This window comes from Suncus etruscus, chromosome 1 (genome assembly GCF_024139225.1).
Source record: "Suncus etruscus isolate mSunEtr1 chromosome 1, mSunEtr1.pri.cur, whole genome shotgun sequence".
Taxonomy (NCBI): Eukaryota; Metazoa; Chordata; class Mammalia; order Eulipotyphla; family Soricidae; genus Suncus; species Suncus etruscus.
This window is the reverse complement of record NC_064848.1, coordinates 21,448,730-21,471,082: the sequence shown is the minus strand read 5'-3', so window position 1 is coordinate 21,471,082 and position 22,353 is coordinate 21,448,730. Positions and strand designations below refer to the sequence as shown.

The window sequence follows — 22,353 nt, the reverse complement described above, 5'->3', positions numbered from 1 at the left end:
CATTATCCTTACCATTGTCCTGCAACACCTGAAGAACTGAGGTTTAACTGTGAGGCTGGCAAGCCTGTTCTCACCTTAACAATGAAGCTGAAGACTTGAGCCTACTCGTAAAGCTTAAAGAGTTCCCTGTTCATTTTATAGGACTTTTTAAAAGTTGCTTATTTAAGACAACTACTATTAAAATTTGTTATGTGCCTTCTAAGGGGACTGGTTTGGGACAGTAAAAAAAAATTAGTGGAGGAAAGGTCACTAATACTAATGGTATTAGTGTTTAAACATTGTATGATTGAAACAACTATATTAGGAACAACTTTGTAAATCATGGTATTGTATTTTATTGTATTGTTTTTTTTAATTTTCTTGTATTTAATTTAATTTAATTTTATTCTACTTTTGGGTCACACCAGTGGAGCTCAGGGCTTTCTCCTTGCTCTATGATCAAGCATCACTCCTTAAAAAAATTTGGGGAACCATTGGGATACTGGGAATCAAACCAAGGTCAGCTATATGTAAAGCAAACACTCTACTCCAGTCCCAAATCAATGTTTTAATAAAAATAAAACTACTACTAAATAACATAATCAAACGTTCCAATCCTTGCAATGACATCAGAAGCTATAAGACACCAATACTGCAAACAGCAATAATGAATTGAAGAGTACAGTTTAATAACTATAAATTGCACAAGGGTGAGCGTCTAAGATTTGAACACAAATTAATTTTAATGACAAATTTATTTGGAAATAGATTGGCATATAAGCATCTAACTCTACTAGTTAAAATATTATCAATCATAGATCAAACATAATAAAATCAATGAGAGCATTCTGCAACTCAAAGAGCTTTATGGAGTTTAACATCAAAAGCATGTGTATGTCTTATTATTTATTAATATTGCTTTACAATCTTCCTAGCTATAACATTCATAAAAAGTGAACACACTACACAATGTGTATACATGTGTATTATGTAATAATTTATATATTTATAGATATTATGTGTTTATTAATATATATAACAAATTTCCATTTCCATAAATTGGACTCTGCTGCCTCCAGCTTATTTTTCCTGGTCTTTCCAATCCATAAAAGAAAGATAGAAAACCTCTTCCAATCTACCTTGAAGGGTGAAAACAAAATTATAAACTACAAGACTAAAAACTAGAAGTTACCAATATCCTATTTTTTTACTCCTTATAAGTACCTTTCTGTTTTTAGGTCACACCTGGTAATGATCAGAGATTATTCTTGCTCTGTCCTCAAAAATTACTTCTGATGGTGCTCAGGGGACCATATGGGATGTTGGGAATTGAACTCGGCAAGCGCCCTACCCATGGGCAAGCGCCCTACCCATGGGCAAGCACCCTACTCGTGATACTATCTCTCCAGTCCCAAGAGCCTGATTTTTTGTTTGCTTGCTTTTGGGGCTACACCTGGTGACGGTCAGAGGTTACTCTTGGCTATGCGCTCAGAAATCGCTCCTGGTTTGGGGACCATATGGGACGCTGGGGGATCGAACCGCAGTTCATCCCAGGTTAGCTGCGTGAAAGGCAAATGCCCTACTGCTTGTGCCACTGCTCCGAACCCAAGAGTCTGATTTTTTTTAATTTTATTTATTTATTTATTTATTTGTTTGTTTTTGGGTCACACCCGGCAGCGCTCAGGGGTTACTCCTGGCTCTACACTCAGAAATCGCCCCTGACAGGCACGGGGGATCATATAGGGTGCCAGGATTCGAACCACCATCCTTCTGCATGTGAGTCAAATGCCTTACCTCCATGCTATCTCTCCAGCCCCAAGAGACTGATTTTTAATGCTTGCTTTGAACATATAATTCTTGCCATCTGGCTTTCTGTCCTCATGCCTTTAACCTTTGTATGATCCCAGGAAGTAGGCAGCACAAAGGAGAATGATAAGAGTTTGTACTGCTGTCTCCAGCTGTACCTGTGTGAACTCCTTTGTGGGCCCCTGCACAGGTCTACACCTACTGATTCTGGCTTGCACCTTGAGGGAGACTCACTGGTCATGCTATACCCCTGATAATGTTCTAAAACCACTGGCATCAAAACTTTTATTTTCCTTTCAACCAATTTACCTAATTCTACTTGAGCCTCTGTTTCTACTCCCCAAGTACAACTCTAAGCACCCCTCACAGAACTAAATGTATACCATAATTGAACCCCATCCTTTCATCACAAAATATACCTTACTAGAATCAGTTATAATTTACTGAGGAGGAATATTCTTAAGATTTCCTCTTTCCTTCTAAAGTCCCAATTTTCAAACATCATAAACACAAGAGCCAATTTTGACAGAACTGGCTTATTTTAATATGCCTGTTGATTGCAAGAAGACTCCACATCAAGATTTTCGCTTTTAAATTTCAGACATGTAGGTGGACAAAAGAGAAGTTTTGTTCAGAGGCTCAACGTAGGAGAATCATAATGAATGACCTGGAAAAGATCAGTGCCTGGTCCTTATTGTATCTCGTACGAATTTCCTCCTTGAAATCTAAAAGGGGATTAACCAAGTCTAGAGATAGCAGAGTAGGTCAAAGCTTTTTATGAATGTAGCTGACTTGAGTTTGATCTTCTGAGCACCTACATGAGTAATCCCTGAGTAGAGTCAAGAATAAGCCATGAAGCCAAGCAGTCTCAGGAGTATTGATTGGGGGGGAAAATAATACCCAAACCAAAATACCCAAATGGTAAATACCCAAACAAAAGTCAACAACAATAGAATCAGGGACCCAAACTATAACAATCTAAACTCTAAATGGACCTTTACACTAGCAGTCCAAAGGACTAAGAGTGGAGGTATGGGAGGCATGCTGGGAACTGTGGCCGAGGGAGGTCAACACTGGTGGTGGGAATGGCCCTAATTCACTGTCACTATGTACTTGAATTACAACTATGAAAGGCTTGTAATTCACATTGGTCGAAGAAGAAGAAGAAGAAGAAGGAGGAGGAGGAGGAGGAGGAGGAGGAAGAAGAAGAAGAAGAAGAAGAAGAAGAAGAAGAAGAAGAAGAAGAAGAAGAAGAAGAAGAAGAAGAAGAAGAAGAAGCCCTGAACACAGCAGAGTGTGGCCCAACAATAACCAAAAACAAAATGAAAGTAATCAGTCACATTTTAGTTCCAATCATTCCAATCAGACCTACATCTCCTGATTGTCAAGCTCTTAAATGTTCAAATATTTATGATACTGAAAAAGGTAGCATGGTAAAAAAAAAAGTACTAGCATATTTTAGCATTGTGTCTCTACCCTACCTACTCAGTTGGCAATGATACTGGACCTACTATGTTTCATTGGGACTGTCACATTACAGGCTTGTTCCAAGAATGAAACACTTGTTTATTTTTAAACTGAGAGTAACTATGCCTAATGTTCATCATTTCAGAATTTTTTTATTGTGATTGGTTACAGGAATTAACCATAATGAATTTTTCTAGGATACTTTACTCTTTGTAAGAAGACAACAGAATATACGTGAACAAAACTTTTCTTTTGTCAACCTGCAATATCTGCAATTAAAACCTTGATATGTAGTCTTCTTGCAATCAACAGGCATCTTGCAATAAGCTAGTTTTGTCAAAATTGCTCTTGTGTTTATGATGTTTAAAAATTGGGACTTTTGATTTGCATCAACAATGAGGTACCATCTCACGCCACAGAGTCTGGCACACATTACAAAAACAAGAACAATCAGTGCTGATGGGATGCGGGGAGAAAGTACTGCTACTGGAAATGACATGTAGTCTAGCCTTTATGAAATACAATATAAAATTTCCTCAAAAAAAAAAAAACTGGAAATTGAGCTCTCATATGAGCCAGCTATACTACTCCTAGGAATATACCTTAGGAACACAAAAACACAATACAAAATTAATCAAACACAATACAAAATTAATGCCTATGTTCATTGCAGCTCTATTTACAATACCAGAATGTAAAAACAACCCAAATGCCTTACAACAGATGAGTTATTAAAGAAACTTTGGTAGATATACACAATGGAATACTATGCAGCTGTCAGGAAAAATTAGGTCATGAAATTTTCCTATACATGGATGGATAGGGAAACTATTATACTTAATTAAATGAGTTTGAGGGAGAGAAACGGACACAGAATAGTCTCATCTGTGGGATTTAAGAAAAACAAAAGATAATATGGTAATAATAGCTAGGGACAATAGAGATGAGATTTGAAAGGATCAGCCTATAATATGAAGCTTACCACAAAGAGTGGTGAGTACAGTTAGAGAAATAACTACACCAATAGCTATCATGACAATGGTAGTGAGTGATAGAAATAAAATGCCTGGGGCCGGAGAGATAGCATGGAGGTAAGGCGTTTGCCTTTCATGCAGGAGGTCATCGGTTCGAATCCCGGCGCCCCATATGGTCCCCTGTGCCTGCCAGGAGCAATTTCTGAGCCTGGAGCCAGGAATAACCCCTGAGCACTGCCAGGTGTGACCCAAAAAAAAAAAAAAAAAAAAACCAAAAAAAAAAAAAAAAAAAGAAATAAAATGCCTGTCTTGAATACAGGAGGGGATGGGGGGGGAGAGGAAGATGATGAGGAGCACTGATGGTAGGAAGGTTGCAATGGTGAATGAGGATGTACTTTTTTTTTTTTTTTTTTTGGTTTTTGGGTCACACCCGGAAGTGCTCAGGGGTTACTCCTGTCTCTATGCTCAGAAATCACTCCTGGCTGGCTCGGGGGACCATATGGGATGTCAGGATTCAAACTGATGACCTTTTGCATGAAAGGCAAACGCTATGCTATTCTATGCTATCTCTCCGCCCCGAGGGTGTATTTTTATGACTGAAGAAAATTGGGACTTTAGAAGGAAAAAGGAAATCTTTTTTTTTTTTTTTTTTTTTTTTTTTGGCAGCTCCCGGAAAAAAAAAATCTTAAGACTATTTCTCCTCAGTAAATTATAAATGATTCTAATAAGGTATATTTTGTGATCTGAAAGGATGGAGTTCAATTATGGTTAACAAGAGAATTATGACCCCTTAAGGGACTTACAATCTGGAAACAGAGATACACACATATTAATATGCCTCAGGGAACTGCCTCAACTTGCAGAGGAGGGCAACAATTTGAAGTAGAATGGTCAGAAAAGAGTTCCTGAAGAAGGGAGGTCCAGATATTAATTAGCACACATTCTCATCACTTTCATTGCCAACAGAGGGAAACAGCAACACAAAACTGGTACTAGCAAACCCAGAAACGCCTTAACAAAATAAATTCTGAGTACACCTTCCTGGTTATTTTTTCTCCATCATGTATCACCTTATGTTTTTCACTCTTCTCTACCATCAGGATATTGTCTCCCATACTAGACCACAGTGGTCCCCTGAGGTGGCTACAGGAAGATTGGTGGGCAAAATGTGAGAGCAAAATTCTTCTCCAGCAGCACATGTGATGGTGACATTCCTCAAGTCCTCAGTGACTAAAGCTTAGCTCTACACATAATGACCAGAAAAAGCCATGCTTACCTGGATCACTGGGTACTAAGTTGTTCCTACTTATAGGTTGATTGATACATTTCTCTTTTCCAGTCTCCTCCAAATCTGCTTCTTATTCCCTCATACCCTCCCCTACTAACAAAAACCTCTAATTGCTCCTCTCCAGGGAATTGAGACAGAGTTTAATGACATCTTCACACCTTCTCTCAGAGGTCCCTAGACCTGTTAAAAGGAGCTGATATTTGAGGCAAGAGCTAAGTTGCCTAGTCTCCCATGTTGTTCCATATCACCCAGACTGCTAGAAAGAGAGAACCCAACCTAAGAGACAAAAAAGAAAATGAGAAGTAAGAAGTTATCTAGCTCTAATTAAAATAAAGGTGTTGGGGCCGGAGAGATAGCATGGAGGTAAGGCATTTGCCTTGCATGAAGGAGGACCATGGTTGTAATCTCGGCATCCCATATGGTCCCTCGAGCCTGCCAGAATCAATTTCTGAGTGTAGAACCAGGAGTAACCCCTGATTGCTGCCAGGTGTGACCCAAAAACCAAAAAAAAAAAAAAAAAAAAGAGGGAGTTCTTTTTGTGATCAAAGACCAACTACCGTCATGTTTGTAATTATGGTGTTTACATAAAAAAATTAGAATAAAAATAAAGAAAATTAGAAAAAATAATTAAAAAAAAAGAGAGGGGGGGGCCAGCTGGTGAGGTGGCGCTAGAGGTAAGGTGTCTGCCTTGCAAGCGCTAGCCAAGGAAGGACCGTGGTTTGATCCCCCAGCATCCCATATGGTTCCCCCAAGCCAGGGGCAATTTCTGAGCGCTTAGCCAGGAGTAACCCCTGAGCATCAAGCGGGTGTGGCCCCCCCCCCCAAAAAAAAAAAAAGAGAGGAATCATTAGGGTGGAACACACAGCTGTTATCATAAATTTGAAAAGCATTACCAATCTTAACCTTGGGTTAAATAGTATAAACATAGGTAAGGCAGTTGCAGGAAGGCAGCTATGAGTTGTGACTGAGGTCAGAGTGAGATAAGATGGAGACTGTAGTAGAAGCCATGAATGACAGTGACACCAAGTCTCTCCCTTAAAGTCTTATCTCAGATCTTTGGCACACAGTAGGTGCATCCACTTATAGAACAGAACATATCAGTACGACAAAAATAGCTGTGTCAGATGGCTTACATGCCAAATGGTACTTCTTGAATACCAGGGTCAATACTTTTCCTTTTGCCACTGTGCACAAGATTCCCCTTGTTATGACAAGCTCAATGATCAATACTTCCTATCTGCCTCCTACCACTCACTGGTTTCTTCTTGGCAAGGGAAGGGAAATTTGAATCAACAAACTTTTAGTAACATTGAGACATATTTCATTGTCGCAACTAAGGAAAAGAGGATTCACTGGCATCCCTTCTGTAGGCTGAGGTCCAAGTTGCTGCTAGACTTCCTGTAATCCACAGGTAGTCCCCACCACAAAGAATTAATAATTCCATCTAGTCACTTGTGTCATAGCTAAGGAAGAAAGGAAGGAGGGATTGAGGAGGGAAAAAAAAATACGTAGTGGACACACCATAAATCGAGCACAATGCTAAATGTTTTAAACTTCTTTTCACTCTTTTCCCAAAACAGTAACATAAAAACAAGTAATAACTTACACTGTCACCATAGACCCATTTCTAGAACCTAGTTTAACAGCTGGTTTCAATGGTTCTCTCCACCATTTAAACAGTTTATCAAAAGCCAATGTCATTCCGAATTTTGGCTTACTAATCTAATTCCTACCTCCAGCCTCTAATTTAAAATGGATTCCCAGAAAATATGATTTCTTTGGTATGTTTTTTGACTGATTTTTTCAGTTTTTCCAAGGAACGTGGGTAGAAACACACATCCAGTAATCACCTGCTTATTTTCTTTTTGTTGTTGGGAGATTCTCTTAAAAAGTGATCATAGGACTGAGGGGATGTCCTTGTAATATAATTTGGGGCCAAGGATGCTGTACTGACACCAGGACCACACCTACTGTTGTCTCAGTAGTGGTGCTGATGGTGGTGATGGGCATGGAAGGCATGTTGTCAAGAATCTAACCAGGTCAGTAAAATGCAAAGCATGTGCTTCTACTTCTGTATTATATGCCTGACCCTTACATTTATTTGTAAATTACTACAGAAATATGAATGAATGAACAAAGAATAAACTCAAATAAGAATGATCTTTCTTTGAACAAATATTTACTTAAAAATTTGTCTAAGTTTGAGACAAAGGGTTCTATTAATACCCCCAGCAAGTGCTTTATCATTTAGATCTCCAATCAACCCTAGATGAATAAATTGATGAATAGATATTATGGACTACACATAGTGATATGAAACAACCTATCTGCACTGCTGATTTATGGCTTACCATTGTCACTCCCTGAGCTTTTACTTGAACTCATTTTATTGTTCCAACTCTCAATCATTTTCTCTTTCAAATTCCTGAGTGAGTAATGTTATTTTTGTAAACTGAGACACATACCCAATTGGCCAGAAGGAAACAGCTTTCAACTGGACTTTCTTGAATCAGCCATGTTCTTGAATAAATGAAACACTGTGCAGAGAAACAAGGCCGGGCACTCCAATATATAAGTGGAATGTACTCACAGAAGCTGGCAGCGTTTCACCATTAAGTAAGTTCTAACAATTCAGTCTTTCAACTACCAATCTAATAGGTTTTTCTTGGCCCAAGAAATTTTGGCTTTGCCAAACACTCATTTTCACATTTTTAATCAGTACATGTCAGAAATAAATGGGAGCTCAGATCCATCATTTCTTTGGCTTTCTCTAGCAATCTAATCTTGGTCAGGAACTCTGGGACCTACACACTCATTTCAGATTCCTTTTCCACTATATCTCCATAACAACAACACCACCAACAAAATCTATGTCTTTGATTAAATTCCAAGTGTCCTATTTAGTTGATTAAGGCAGTGTTTTACTTAAAGGGCAGTAGAAAAACAAAAGCAGTTTTTCAGGAACTTAAAGTATTGCATATTAAAACCTGAATGTACACTCTGGCATTTCTTTAGTTCCCAATCCCACTCTTCTGAGTATTTCTGAGTAGCTCTTTCACTTCACCTTACTCTGGCTTTCCTCCATGCAGGTGTGTGTGTGTGTGTGTGTGTGTGTGTGTGTGTGTGTGTGTGTGTCACACTCAGGGGCTACTCCTATGCGCTCAGAAATCGCTCCTGGCTTGGGGGACTATATGGGATCGAATTGTCCTAGATTAGCACTTGCAAGGCAGACATCTTACCATTAGTGTCACCACTCCAGCCCCTCAAAGCAGCCCTTTCCAAATTAATAAATAGATCTTCCTTTGTAGGAAAGGAAAAAAATCTCTTTGTCACCTCCTATTCCCCACAGCTTCAGGAAATGACTGCATGAATAAATGCAATGGTCTCAATGGGAGTTGTCTTCAACATCCTTGGCCCCAAGTATAATGAGGAGAAGAAAAAATCTGAGTGGAGGAGGAAGAACACAAATATGAAAGGATGGAGGCCAAGGGCCAAGTAGTCTCAGGTGCATTGGTAGAGGTAAAAAAAAAAAAAAAAAAAAAGGACAGAACCAAATATACAAGCCAAAGTCAACAACAATGAAATAGAGACCTAAAAAATAAAAAAATAAAAAAAAAAGAAATAGAGACCTAAATTCTAACAATCTAAAGTATAAATGAGCCTATTAAACTGTCAAGACTGGGGGGCAAAGGGTGGTGGTATGTTCATTCTCGGAACATGGTGGAGGGAGATTGACTCTGGTGGTGGAATTGAGCCTGATTCATTGTATGTCCAAACCCAACTATGGACTTTGTAAATCACATGATTTCAATAAAATAAAATAAAATGGCATACTTATCTCCAGCAGCCCACTTTGAAATGCACATCTAAATTCCTATATAATCTGCTTCTCAGGAACACTAAGAATCAACTATCACAAATCAAAAGGACTTTCTTTCTTTTCCAGCTCTATTCCTCATCCTCTTCCCCTTCCCCCTACTTCCACATTCTCCCTCCATGTGTCTGAAGCACTTATTGTGCCAGGTCTGGATGAATTAATTTACATGTACCTAAGTTATAATAATCTTATAAGATAGGTATGATTGGGGCCGGAGAGATAGCATGGAGGTAAGGCATTTGCCTTTCATGCAGGAGGTCATCGGTTCGAATCCCGGTGTCCCATATGGTTCCCCGTGCCTGCTAGGAGCAATTTCTTAACCTGGAGCCAGGAATAACCCCTGAGCACTGCCGGGTGTGACCCAAAAACCACAAAACCAAACAAACAAAAAAAGATAGGTATGATTACTATCCCCATTTCACAGTTGAGAAAACTTCATCTCACAAAAATCAAGCCATTTTCCCCAAAGTAATAGTTCAGTTTATTGTTGAGTCAGGGATTTAAATTCAAAGCTCTGCAATTATATTCAAATTTCTAGATAAGTATACATAAAGCAAATGAACCTTGATACAGCAAAGCAATAAGGCCTAGTCTAAGTTTATGTCTAATCCTACCCAACATTAAAGATATTTTAAAGTCATGCTTTTTATTTTTAGCAAATTAGCAACCCAGAATCAAGACTCCATGCATGCATGAGACTGGAGTGATATGATAGTACTATGGGTAGGATATTTGCCTTACAAGTGGCCAATCTGGGTTCAATGCCCCAGAATCCAATATGGTTCCCTGAGCCAGCCATGTATAATTCCTAGGTCAGAGCCAGAAGTAACTCCTGAGCACTGCCAAAAGTAGCACCCCCCCAAATGGAATCACGTGCATAGACATTGATTGCTCTGTGGCAGAGACTATGTCTAGCAACCCTGAATTTTATTTTCCCTTCCTCCCCCAAACACTAAAAAAGAAAACAGAAGCAACTTGTATTAGACTATTGGATCAGGCCAGCTACCTGATCCAAGTTGTTAGGAATACAGGAACTTCATGTTGGACTAGCTGCATACCTGAGAAATAAAAGCCATGGGTCGGGGCCGGAGAGATAGCATGGAGGTAAGGCGTTTGCCTTTCATGCAGGAGGTCATCGGTTCGAATCCCGGCGCCCCATATGGTCCCCTGTGCCCGCCAGGAGCAATTTCTGAGCATGGAGCCAGGAAAAACCCCTGAGCACTGCCGGGTGTGACCAAAAAAAAAAAAAAAAAAAAAAAAAAAAAAGCCATGGGTCAAAACTTGCCAGATAAGGCTGGAGAGACAATAGCACAGGTAGGACACTTTCTTTCCATGTACCTGACCTAGATTTGATCTCTGGTATCTTGTATGGTTCCCTCAGGCCTTGCTAAAAGTAATTCCTAAGCACTAATCCAAAAGTAATCCCTAAACAATACTGCCTGTGGTGCATACACAAAAACAAACAAATATAAACTGGCCAAATTATTTCCTGCATGTTTCCTATTTCTCCAGGTTATAAATTTGCTCTAATGTATTTTTTAATTTTTGCATTAAAGTGACAATTGTGTATGCAGATAAGACTGAGCAAAAATCTAGATGGACCTAGAATGGATGCTTCCTATTAAATAGTAAATTCAGAGCCGGAGAGATAGCATGGAGGTAGGGCGTTTGCCTTGCATACAGAAGAACAGTGGTTCGAATCCTGGCATCCCATATGGTCCCCTGAGCCTGCCAGGATCGATTTCTGAGCGTAGAGCCAGGAGTAACCCCTGACCCAAACATAAACAAACAAAAATAAATAGTAAATTCATTAATACAGCGAATATATTTGGGGCCTGAGAGATAGTACACTGATTAAGGTGCTTGATTTGTACACAGAAGACCCTGGTTCAATCCCTTGCACTACACATGGTCCCTGGAGAACTGCCAGGTATAAGCTCTGGGAATAGCAGGATATGTGGCCCAAAAACCAAGAAAAGGAAAGAAAAAAAATTCAAGACCAAATCACGTTTAGTAAAATCAAGGGACTCCATCCCATACATTACTAGGTGTTATCTTCCTTTCCTCTGCTATTTACCAAGTATTCTTATCTTGGCATCTGAGGAAGGGTGGGGATAAAGTCACAGACTGATATGAAAAGTAGGAAGAATTTTTCACGCTGCTTCCTCTCTCTAACAATTGAATCAACTGCCTGAACCTTGGTATTTGGAGTAAACCTTTATCAATTCCAAAAGAAAATCTTGGAAACACCTTCCATCTATTAAAGAGCTTGTTTGAATTAATTACAGCATGAAAAATTGTTGAAATAGAGTACCAAGCAGTCATTTTACAGGCTTGACACCAAATGAGACAACAGGTCATGATTCCATTTCATTCCAATTACACAAATGAAAACAAGTGATTCTCCAGAGGAGAAAAAAAAAAAGCAAATATCTTTAAATCAGTCAGGCCTCATCCTAAGCATGTACTCCGAGGACACATATCAGTGATTACCAAACCCAAGGATAGAATAAACATGGGAAAATTTCTAGCATTACTAATAGCAATTCAATGCTGAGGTTAGATATTCTGAAAGACAAATATTTATAAGAAACAAAGAAATAATTGAACGTTGAAGGGAAATGGAAAATCCTGAAACAAGGATAGACAGGGGGAAGAATTTATAAAACGTCTTATATCATTATCCCTAGTATATAGCAGAAATCTGTGTCAGGCTCTGATTTCACTATACTGTCTTATATGCCAATAAAAAACTTGATCCAAAATAATGTCCTACAATATTTTGACTTACCAAATGCCAAAGAACCACACCTGTGTGTACTATGTGCCATTCAGTATTACAAACCTTGGCAGTTACCTCTATTCCTTAAGAGTAGCCCATACACTTAGAGCGAGTGCCCATAACTCTGCAAAAATCAAGCAGCTTGCTCATTACAACTCTATTCAATATCACGCTCAAAAGGTTGCAGTCTTTCATTACTTTCCTAAGAACACATATTTCTGCTGCTTATCCATAAACTGCAGATGGCAGGAAAAATAAAATAGAACTCAATACAGCTCTATATAGTGGCAACAAACAAAATGATTTTAGAAAACCATTTCAAAAGGGGATGGAAACACTAGAAATGAATCAGCATTAACCACTGATTTTTCTCCCTCAAGTAATTTTCTTTGTCCTCAAACTTCCTTTTGTGTTGCAAGTATCTATCCACTCACACTTGCATCTGATCAGATTCGACTATATGATTTGCTAAACAGATACCCAAAGAAAGAGGCAGTTCACAGGAAAATCTGGTTCTTTTCATAATCTGACTCCCTCTTTCCCCAAAAAGGATGGACTTACTGAGAGAATAAGAACAGAGCATTAAAAGATTTAAGCAAGGAGTCAAAAATCTTAATAATCTTTTTAAGTTTACATGTGAAAGTCTGATAGGGCCAGAATAGTTCAGCGACAAAGAGCTTAGGCCTTGTAAGCCTAAGGTTCCAACTTCAGTCCCAGAAACCCCTTACGTGTCAGCACAACAAAGTATGGTGGAATGCAAGCCCTAGTGAGTATTAAAACCAAAATGTCTGCAAGCACCATGGCTTGCAGTGTACAACCTCTTGTGAACAAGAGTGCAAACATTGCGATTAGAGTTGCCACCATCATAATACTAAGACAAGTGGAGGGAATAAGAATGAACATAAAGGGGCCGGAGAGATAGCATGGAGGTAAGGCGTTTGCCTTTCATGCAGGAGGTCATCGGTTTGAATCCCGGCGCCCCATATGGTCCCCCGTGCCTGCCAGGAGCAATTTCTGAGCCTGGAGCCAGGAATAACCCCTGAACACTGACGGGTGTGACCCAAAAATCACCAAAAAAAAAAAAAAAAAAAGAATGAACATAAAACAAAACTTTCTATAAAAAAATGGGACGGGAGGCTCCAGAGAGATAGGACAGGGATTAGGGTGCTTGCCCTGCATGCGACCAACCTGCATTCAATCCTTGGCTTCCCATATTGTGCCCTAAGCCCTCCAGAGTAAGACCTGGAGGAATAAGGAATAAGACCAGAGCATCACTGGGTGTGGCCCCACAACAAAAACAAACAAAAAAATAGACCTGCATGCAGGTAAGACACTGCCTTGCATGCAGTTTACCCATGTTCAATCCCCAGCATTCCAAATGGTTCCCTGAGTACAGCCAGGAGTGATTCCTGAATGCCCGGAGTATGCCATTAACATCACCAAGTGTGGCCCAAAAAGCATAAAAGAAAAAAAAGAAAGAAGTTTGCATAGCTTCCAAGGTAGAAAACAACAAATTACATACAAATAAAGCTAATAAACCATGTAAAAAAAAAAAAAGAAAATTAACATATTCTTTGTAGATAAAAATTCCTAACATTTAAAGTATTTAAAAGCAAGTCAATCCTTCATATTATACATATATATAAGAAAACCATTTGGGGTGGAAGGCCGGGTCTGAGCGATAGTATAGTGGATAAATCACTTGCCTTGCACATGGCTGACCTGGATTTTCTATTCTGGTCCCCTGAGTACCTCCAGGAGTAATTAGTGAATACAGTGCCAGGAGTAACCCCTGTGTATTATCAGGTGGCCCCAAAACAGAAAAAGGAAGGAAGGAAGGAGAAAAATCAAGGTTTGGTTTTGTTTTGGTTTGGGGGCCATATATGGCAATGCTCAGGGGTTACTCCTGGCTATGTGCTTAGGTGTAACTTCTGGTGGATTCAGGGATGTTGGGGATCAAACTTGGATCAGCTGTGTGCAAAGCAAATGCCCTAACCATTGTACTATCACTCCAGCCACCAAGAAAGCAAGTTTTGATACAGCCAGAGGCAATTCCCCTACTCCAAACCCAAAAGACTTATGAATATGAACATCATCAATATGAAGTTTACAAACCACAGATAAATTGTTTGTGGCACTCATTTCTTTAAACGTGTTCTTCACCCAAACCTGAGTAACACAAAAAATAAAGTAATATCAGCATTCTCCTAGCTCCCTCTCATTCTGAGATCTCTCATGTTACAGGTTACTAGACAAAAAATTTTAAGTTGATAAATAAATTGTGAACATGAGGGAGAAATACTATGGTAACATTTTGGAGGTAAGCAGCATTGTACTTGGCATTTGAATCCCACTGGCTTCAATGTCAGCTAAATAACAAAGAATGAAAACAAGAGTTATCTATCATAGTTGTCAACTATCACCAAAGACTGATTACCAGATAATGAATAGCTAGGTGTGGACAAGACACCCACCATTTTAGGTTTTAGACAGTTTCATTCTTTTCTTTCTTTCTTTTTTTTTTTTTTTTTTGGTGGGGGGTGGTCACACCCGGTAGTGCTCAGGGGTTACTCCTGGCTCCACACTCAGAAATTGCCCTTGGCCTGCTCGGGGGACCATATGGGATGCCTGGATTTGAATCAATGACCTTCTGCATGAAAGGCAAACGCCTTACCGTCATGCTATCTCTCCGGCCCCCAGTTTCATTCTTAAAAGCCTTTTAGCACATTAAATTCAAACTTGTGTAACTGTCCTTTTTATTTTAACTAAGAAATATTTAATAGTTAGCTATTTTAAATTTATTTTAATTAGGAAATATAAAAACAAAATGCCATTCATTTGGAGGGGCTTACCTCCAACTGTATTTTTTGTTCTGTTTTATTTTGTTTAGGGTCCTCACCCAGCAATGCTCAGGAATTACTCCTGGCTTTGTGCTGAAGAATCACTGCTGGCAGTGCTCAGAGGACCATAAGAGGTGTCCCAATCAAACCTGATTTAGCCACATGCAAGAAAAGTGCCTTAACCCACTGAACTATCCCTTGGCCTTTACCTGTGTTTTAAAAGCAAGTCTTTATATATTACCAAAGCAATGAAGACAATCTATTATAAATAATCATACTGCTATATAATCTCCTACAAAGCAGAAAAATGGAGCTCACTCAGTTTTGATCGCTTACAATAATCCAAAGCCAAACTATTAAGGATTATTTTCTACATAAAGTCCCAAACTATTTTATACTAGCCCTAAACCAGACAAACATGTGCCAATTAATGGAAGAAGAAACTGTCATCAGGGGGTGGCTTGGCAGGCAGAGCCAAGACTCTTACATTACTCAGAGGTTAAATAACAATCAAAGAGTTCTGTGAACTTCGAGAAAGTTAAACTATTAACTCTGTAACTTAGATAAAGAATGGTGCACACTAGCACTATTAATAAATATGTGGGGCAGGTAATTTGCTAAAAAAAAAAAAAAAGGAGGTCCACATACAGTCAAATGGCAATGAGAGCTTGAAACCTCAAAGATTAGCCTTGAGCTCAGATGAAAACAGAGTCAAAGTGTTCATACAGCAGGGAGGATGCTTGCCTTGCATGGATCCAACCTAGGTTCAAACTCTAGTATCTTAGATCTGCCAGGAATAATCCCTTGCAGTGCAGAGCCAGGAGTAACCTCTGAGCATCGCTATGTGTGTAATCCAAAAAGTTTAAGAATAATAATAGATTTTTAAAAATCAAAAATAACCTTTCATGAAGTAATTGCCCTTTATTTCAAACCATTCTCTTCAATATGAATACTAAAATGGAGAAACATTAGATGGCTGCCCAAATTACGGCTTTTAAATATAACTATATTTAACTTCTAAGAAAGGAAACTTGAGAAATCAGAAGTGTAGAGGACACACTAAAACTTGCCTGCCCAAAGTCCTTTCTTGATCTATCTTGTGTCACCTAACAGGCTCCCTACCTTAAGAAAGCTGCTTCTTTTCTGCTCAAAGGACAGATTTAATGAGTTGAGAAAGGAAAACCTAGTGATAAGCCTAGCATCTTCTAGGGCTCTGGCTTCTATTTATTAGTGTTTGCTCCAATCCTCCCAGTAGAAGATGACTTCTTTTGTTTCCAGGATCAAAAATGTTTCAATTAGTGCCTGAATAGATAGAACAGCAAGTATGCTGTTTGGCAGGTTCCATCCTCAGAACCCCCCATGTGGTCCCACAGCCCTGCCAAGATTGATCCCTAAGTGCAGAACCAGGAGTGAGCCCTGAACATTGTCAGGCATGGCCTAGAAATTCAAAATGTTTTCAACTAAAATTATGTTTCATTTCATTTATATAAAATGACTAGGTTATACACGCACACCAGTTGACGAGAATTAGATGTGAAGGTTGTTAACATGTTTTCCTGTAGGAAGTCATGGGTCTTCACAAAGTTCAGACAACATAATTTTGATCACGTCACTTTATCCACTGCACCATCTTCAAGAGTATTCTGCAGAAAGCATTACTACTTCTTTGCCTCAACCACTCTACAAGTAACAGGGTCTTTGCTTGCAAGAAAACAATTTTGCAGAGGATGTGTCTAACAATGTCAGCTCTCCTGACGATAATTACTGAATTTAATCTGAACATCCACCCCTGTAAGCTTATTACTTTAATAGCTTCTCAAAAGCACATTAATGTTATGCAATCTTAAAAGTTCCTATGAAGGGAGCTGGAGTGATAGCACGGTGAGTAGGGCATTTGCCTTGCATGCAGCCAACCTAGGTTTGTTTGATCCCCAGTATCCCTTATGGTCCCTGAACCAGGATTAACCCCAGAGTGCTGCTGGGTATGGCCCAAAAGCAACAACAACAACAAAAAGTTCTTATAAAACTGACCTTCTACATTTCTAGCCCTACTATACCCAAATTATGTTTTCCCATGAGTCCAGAGACATATGCTTTGTGTTAACAATCAAGCATTCAACCGAACTGCCACTCACTTTCATTATCACTGCCGCATCCTAAAAGATTAGTATTAGACCTTCCTAAAATGCCACAAATTAACAAATTTTCTTTTCTTTTTTTTTTTGGTTTTTTTTTGTTTGTTTTTTGGGCCACACCCGTTTGATGTTAAGGGGGATGGGGTTACATATGTATAAGCCCTGTTTCCTAAAACTTTGCATCCTTTCTATCAGAGGAAATATGAGGGCACATGGAAGCAGGAATGTGAAAGGAGCCATTCAACATAGCCCTGCAGGGTAATGTCACTAGTCAGGAACACACTCCGGGAGTCACTCCTTCCATCCACACTAAACTGCATTATTCTTAAGGTTCCCTCTTGTCGACCACAGTACACTTACTGAGAGATGTACTCAAATTGACATAACTAATTACAATCTCTTTCCTTCAATTAAAATGCCTTTGGATTTTATGCAAAAATGAGTACGTTTTATACTTAAATTATAACTTCCCACTGGCTACCAAAAGTATTTAATGCTCCATTATGCTATTTTAAAAGTGATCTTGTGCTTGAAAATTTTGGCTGCTGTATTTAATACCATTTAATTAGAGAATGTGCAAAAGCAACTTTTATTATGAGTTATAGCTTTACTATCTTGTACATCTTAATAGAGCAATCATTTATTAAGGGTCAGATCTACCTGTGCTTATACGAGTATGTATTCAAAGTGCTTTTAATCAAAAGCTGATTCATTGAATCAATTAATAGATTCATTTAATCAGTCAGTAAGCCTATACTGAGCCTGTAGTAAGAACCATTATGTCTTATTATATCTTATATATTATATCTGATATTATATTGTAATATATAAGATATATTTTATCTTACATATACCTTATATCTAATAAGGTACTGAAAATAAGCAGCAATGGGCAAATCTAAGGTTACAATGCTGTAAAAAACTAGTAAAAGTAGATTATCAAGTAATTAATGAATATGCAATGAGGTAAATGCACTGATGGGAGAAACTGGTTATTATAAACAATATCCTGGTAGTAACTATGTGTCAAATGTTTACTACGGTCATTGCCACTAGTATAAAGTACATGTTTACCCATTTCCTACAGAGTGTGTTCCAGCTGTCCATATGGACATGTAGTAGTCCACATGGACTACCCACCTCCCATTCTGGTCTCATTACTATACCAACTTAGTCAGTAGCCTAATTTTTTTTTAAAGGTTGTTTTTTTTTTTTAACCCTTAAGTAATTTTCAAGTTGGCTACAAGAAGTAAAATAAGAATCATAATGACACAAACCAAGGATGGAGCATAGATGACAAGAGACTCAGGGAGCAGCTACAGAAATAAGTCAGTTTGCTTCTACAAAGGAAGTACTCAGGTCTGAGGACCAATTCTCAGGAAGGTTGAGTGCAGCAAAGTACCAAAAAGCTCACAGGCTTGGCTGACCTATGGCCAAGTATGTAACATGAGCCTCAAGACTTGAAGACTCCGAGGGTTGCTCCCCAAATACTATCTGATAAGGTTCTAAGGCATCCTGGGGCACATTTTTAGGGCTCCCTACTGTAGTTGAAGAGTTCCTCAGCAAATGGAGAAATTTGCATTTTTAAGAAGTCCTGTGGCTGTGGTGAAATTCTCTAAGACTCTAAGTTTAATCAATCCTGGTGGTGCTGGTGAACCATATGAGGTGCTAGGAATTGAATTTGACTGTGTGCAAGGCCTTACCCACAGTACTATACCTTTTGTCCCACAGATAGTATCCTTTATATTTATCTTACCTTCCAAAGTGGCAAATACAAAACTCTCAGAACTTGAAATTTTTTTTTCCAAAAATAATCTTTACAAACCAGGGCTTTAGGGCTTGCTTAGGGACTGCCAGAGTCTGTCTTGCAAGCATAAGTTTGAAAGTTTGATCTATTTCAACTTTCCAAAACTGATCCTGTGAGCTCTGTTGTTTGTGCCAGGCAGCTGGGCTTGCTATGATACTTAATGCCAAGTGATTTTTGGCTGCACCATAATAGATAAATACAGCCCCAGCAGCACCACAACTAAAACCTTATCAATGCATCACAGCCAGGAAAGCCAGAAAATCCCCAGGAAGTCCGGCAACTAAAGAACTCCCACCCCTGGAGGCCAGCATGACTACAACACAGTTCAATACAGCCAATGTATGTATAAGCATCAAAAACTGATATGTAAACCTCCAGGAAGCAGTACACCAACAAAAGTCCATGCCACCCACAACCAAGTGCCAGCAAAACCCCATCACCACAACAGCAAGAGATGGTAAAAGAATAAACAACCTACTTCATTTTTAGGCAAGAACAAAAGCAACTAAATGCCAGACAAATAAACATATGTACTATCTTTTTAAAATACCCCCAAATCCCACTTTTATAAAATGCTTTTTTCAAATACTGAATAAGCAAAAATTATTCAGTGAACAATCTGTCAACTAGCCTTACATAATGGGAAGAAGATTGAACACTGAAATATAGACAGAGACAAAAGCAAAGTAAAAGGTTAGTGACAAATGAGCAAACTTGATACAGAGGCAAGAGAGTTGGCATTAAATCCACACACATACATACAGAAAAAGATCAGGAACTCCACTCAACTCCCTTCACCAGTCACTGGTAATCTTCTTTTCTTTCTCATAACACATAATTTTACCAAAAGGTTGGAATGAAATACACATTTCATTTCATTTTATGTTTTTTGTTATTTGGAATTTTATTTGGTTGTTTTGGTTTGGTTTTGGGTTTGGGGAACACACCAGGTCATGCTCAAGGGTTATTCTTCACTCTGTACTTAGAAATCACTCCGGGGGAAAAAAAAATAAAAAAAAAAGAAATCACTCCGGGGGATCAGATGGGATGCTTGGAATCAAACCAGGGTCAGCAGTGTGCAAGACAAGAGTCTAACACGCTGTACTACTACTACCTTTCCAGTTCCATTTCTGCATATTTTAATCAAGTATCTTAATAAAGAAATCTTAGCTAATCAGGGTAACTATACAGTTCTTTTTCACCTTTTCTTCCTACACTCAATGAAATACTTCATATACCACTAATCTTAATGAAAAACACAGGCGTCGGGCCCGGAGAGATAGCACAGTGGCGTTTGCCTTGCAAGAAGCCGATCCAGGACCAAAGGTAGTTGGTTCGAATCCCGGTGTCCCATATGGTCCCCTGTGCCTGCCAGGAGCTATTTCTGAGCAGACAGCCAGGAGTAACCCCTGAGCACCGCCGGGTATGGCCCAAAAAAACAAAAAAAAAAAAAAGAAAAAAAAAAAGAAAAAAGAAAAACACAGGCGTCAAATGATCTAATTTTAGTTAAACAGACTATTTCAACTACACACTTTTATTTTTTTATTTTTATCATTTTTGGTGTTTGGGTCACACTGGCAGGACTCAGGGGTTGCTCCTGGCTCTAGGCTCAGAAATCGCCCCTAGCAGGCACAGGAGACCATATGGGATGGGATGCGGGGTTCTTCTGCATGAAAGGAAAATGAATAACCTCCATGCTATCTCTCCAGCCCCTCAACTACACACTTTTAAATCTTAATTTTAAAAATATCTATAAAACATGACTTTTGTGAGCTTTCCTTCTTTTTTTATTTACTTGGTTTTTCAATATAAGCTCCTAAGCAAAGGCCAGCATCAAAGTTTCTGCGTCAATGCTAAATATAAACAGAAATTCTGACATAGCAACTTAAAAAACTTTTATTATTCACAATTATTTTAGCTTAATCTTCTGTAGTTAATTTCAAACATTCATATTCTCATAACGTAAGCAAGAACATCTGAATTCCCTTCTCATGGACAACAGGTAATGATAAAAGTATATTTACTTTGATACATACTGAGGAAAACAAATTTGTGGAGAAATGAATTTAAACACTTTTCACCTACTTTACTCACAAAATAAATATAAACTGCAACCAAATTCCACATGTTAAATTTAAATTTAGGTAAGAATCTGAATTGTTCATAAATATTATCCTAGAGCTCAGCAGACTGTTTTAAATAACTAAAGGGGAAAGCCATCAGCCCCAAGATGGCCCCAAAGAAATCACTCTTTGTTCACAGAGAAATTGAACGACTTTACACTCAGAATCACAGCTCCACAAGCAATAGGAACATGCTCTGAATCCAGACTTTCACATTAAACCATCAATCAGCACTGTGAATGAAATCAAAGCAACGCCTAACACCAACTGGGCAATTAAATTTCTAGTTCAAGGAAATTTCAAAATTCAAGTCCAGCATCTGCCAAGTCTTCATCGATAACTTCTCTTAATACTTACTCGTTACTTACAAATTAAAACAAAGGAGGGGAGTCGTTAAAATTTTTCAACCGATTAATTCCATTGTACTCTGAATTTCACCTAAGCGCTTAACTCAGCTGCAATATTGTGTGAGCTTTCGCCAACATATTGTGATTGTCTCAGAGGCTTAAACAAAAGCTGACAAGTGTTACCGTGCACAAGGAAATCTGTTCTTATCTAAGGGTCTTGAACCAACAGATTCCACATCCAAATTTCACATAACCCCCACCCCAACCCCTAGGTGATGCATTTCTGATCCCAAGCCAGCGCTCTGTTTGCTGGTAATTGCTTTCTCTACAATCTGAGCATCGATTGGAGGAGGAGATGCTTACTGCAAACTGCATTTGTTGACTGCCAAAATGCCACCCCCCCCCAATAGTATGCATTCTCATAACCCAGTAGCTGGCGCTTCGAGCACCCCCAAGTTACCTGCCAAGTTCCTCTCCGGTGTCGTAGTAATCGTCCACGTTTTCCTGCCTGAACACGATCATGATAAGATTTCAAACCTCACCAAAGCCCAGCGCACTTGAGTTCCGCTTCCCCAACCATCACCAACTCCGGAGCATCTCCAGGAGCCCCTTGATCATCAGACTGGAGCCTTTTATTGAGGAGGGGGAAAAAAAGGCGGAGGGGGAGGCAATATTAATAACATGACAAGGCCAACAAGAAAAAAAAAAAAACACACCCAGTGCTGGAGCCTAGAGCTCCACCGGAACCGCCCCTCCAAGCAAAGGGGAATGGCAGCCCTCTTTGTTAAATCCGGGTAGGGACTACCCCAGTGTGGGCTCACAGGAGAGGACACCCCCACATTCCCTAGGCCCTTGCTCCTGCACACACACACACACACACACACACACACACACACACACACACACACACACACACACACACACACAC

General features: G+C 39.1%; 1 protein-coding gene across 1 annotated transcript in view; it reads right to left on the bottom strand.

Moving 5' to 3' along the window:
* DAPK1 (death associated protein kinase 1) overlaps nucleotides 1-22,029 on the bottom strand; it is a 185,594-nt gene extending 163,565 nt beyond the window's left edge. Inside the window, exon 1 of the mRNA XM_049784131.1 lies at nucleotides 21,886-22,029. Within this exon, the coding sequence (XP_049640088.1) occupies nucleotides 21,886-21,947 (62 nt within the window). The 5' untranslated portion in view covers nucleotides 21,948-22,029. The remainder of the gene's footprint in view (nucleotides 1-21,885) is intronic.
* Nucleotides 22,030-22,353: the final 324 nt, after the last annotated feature.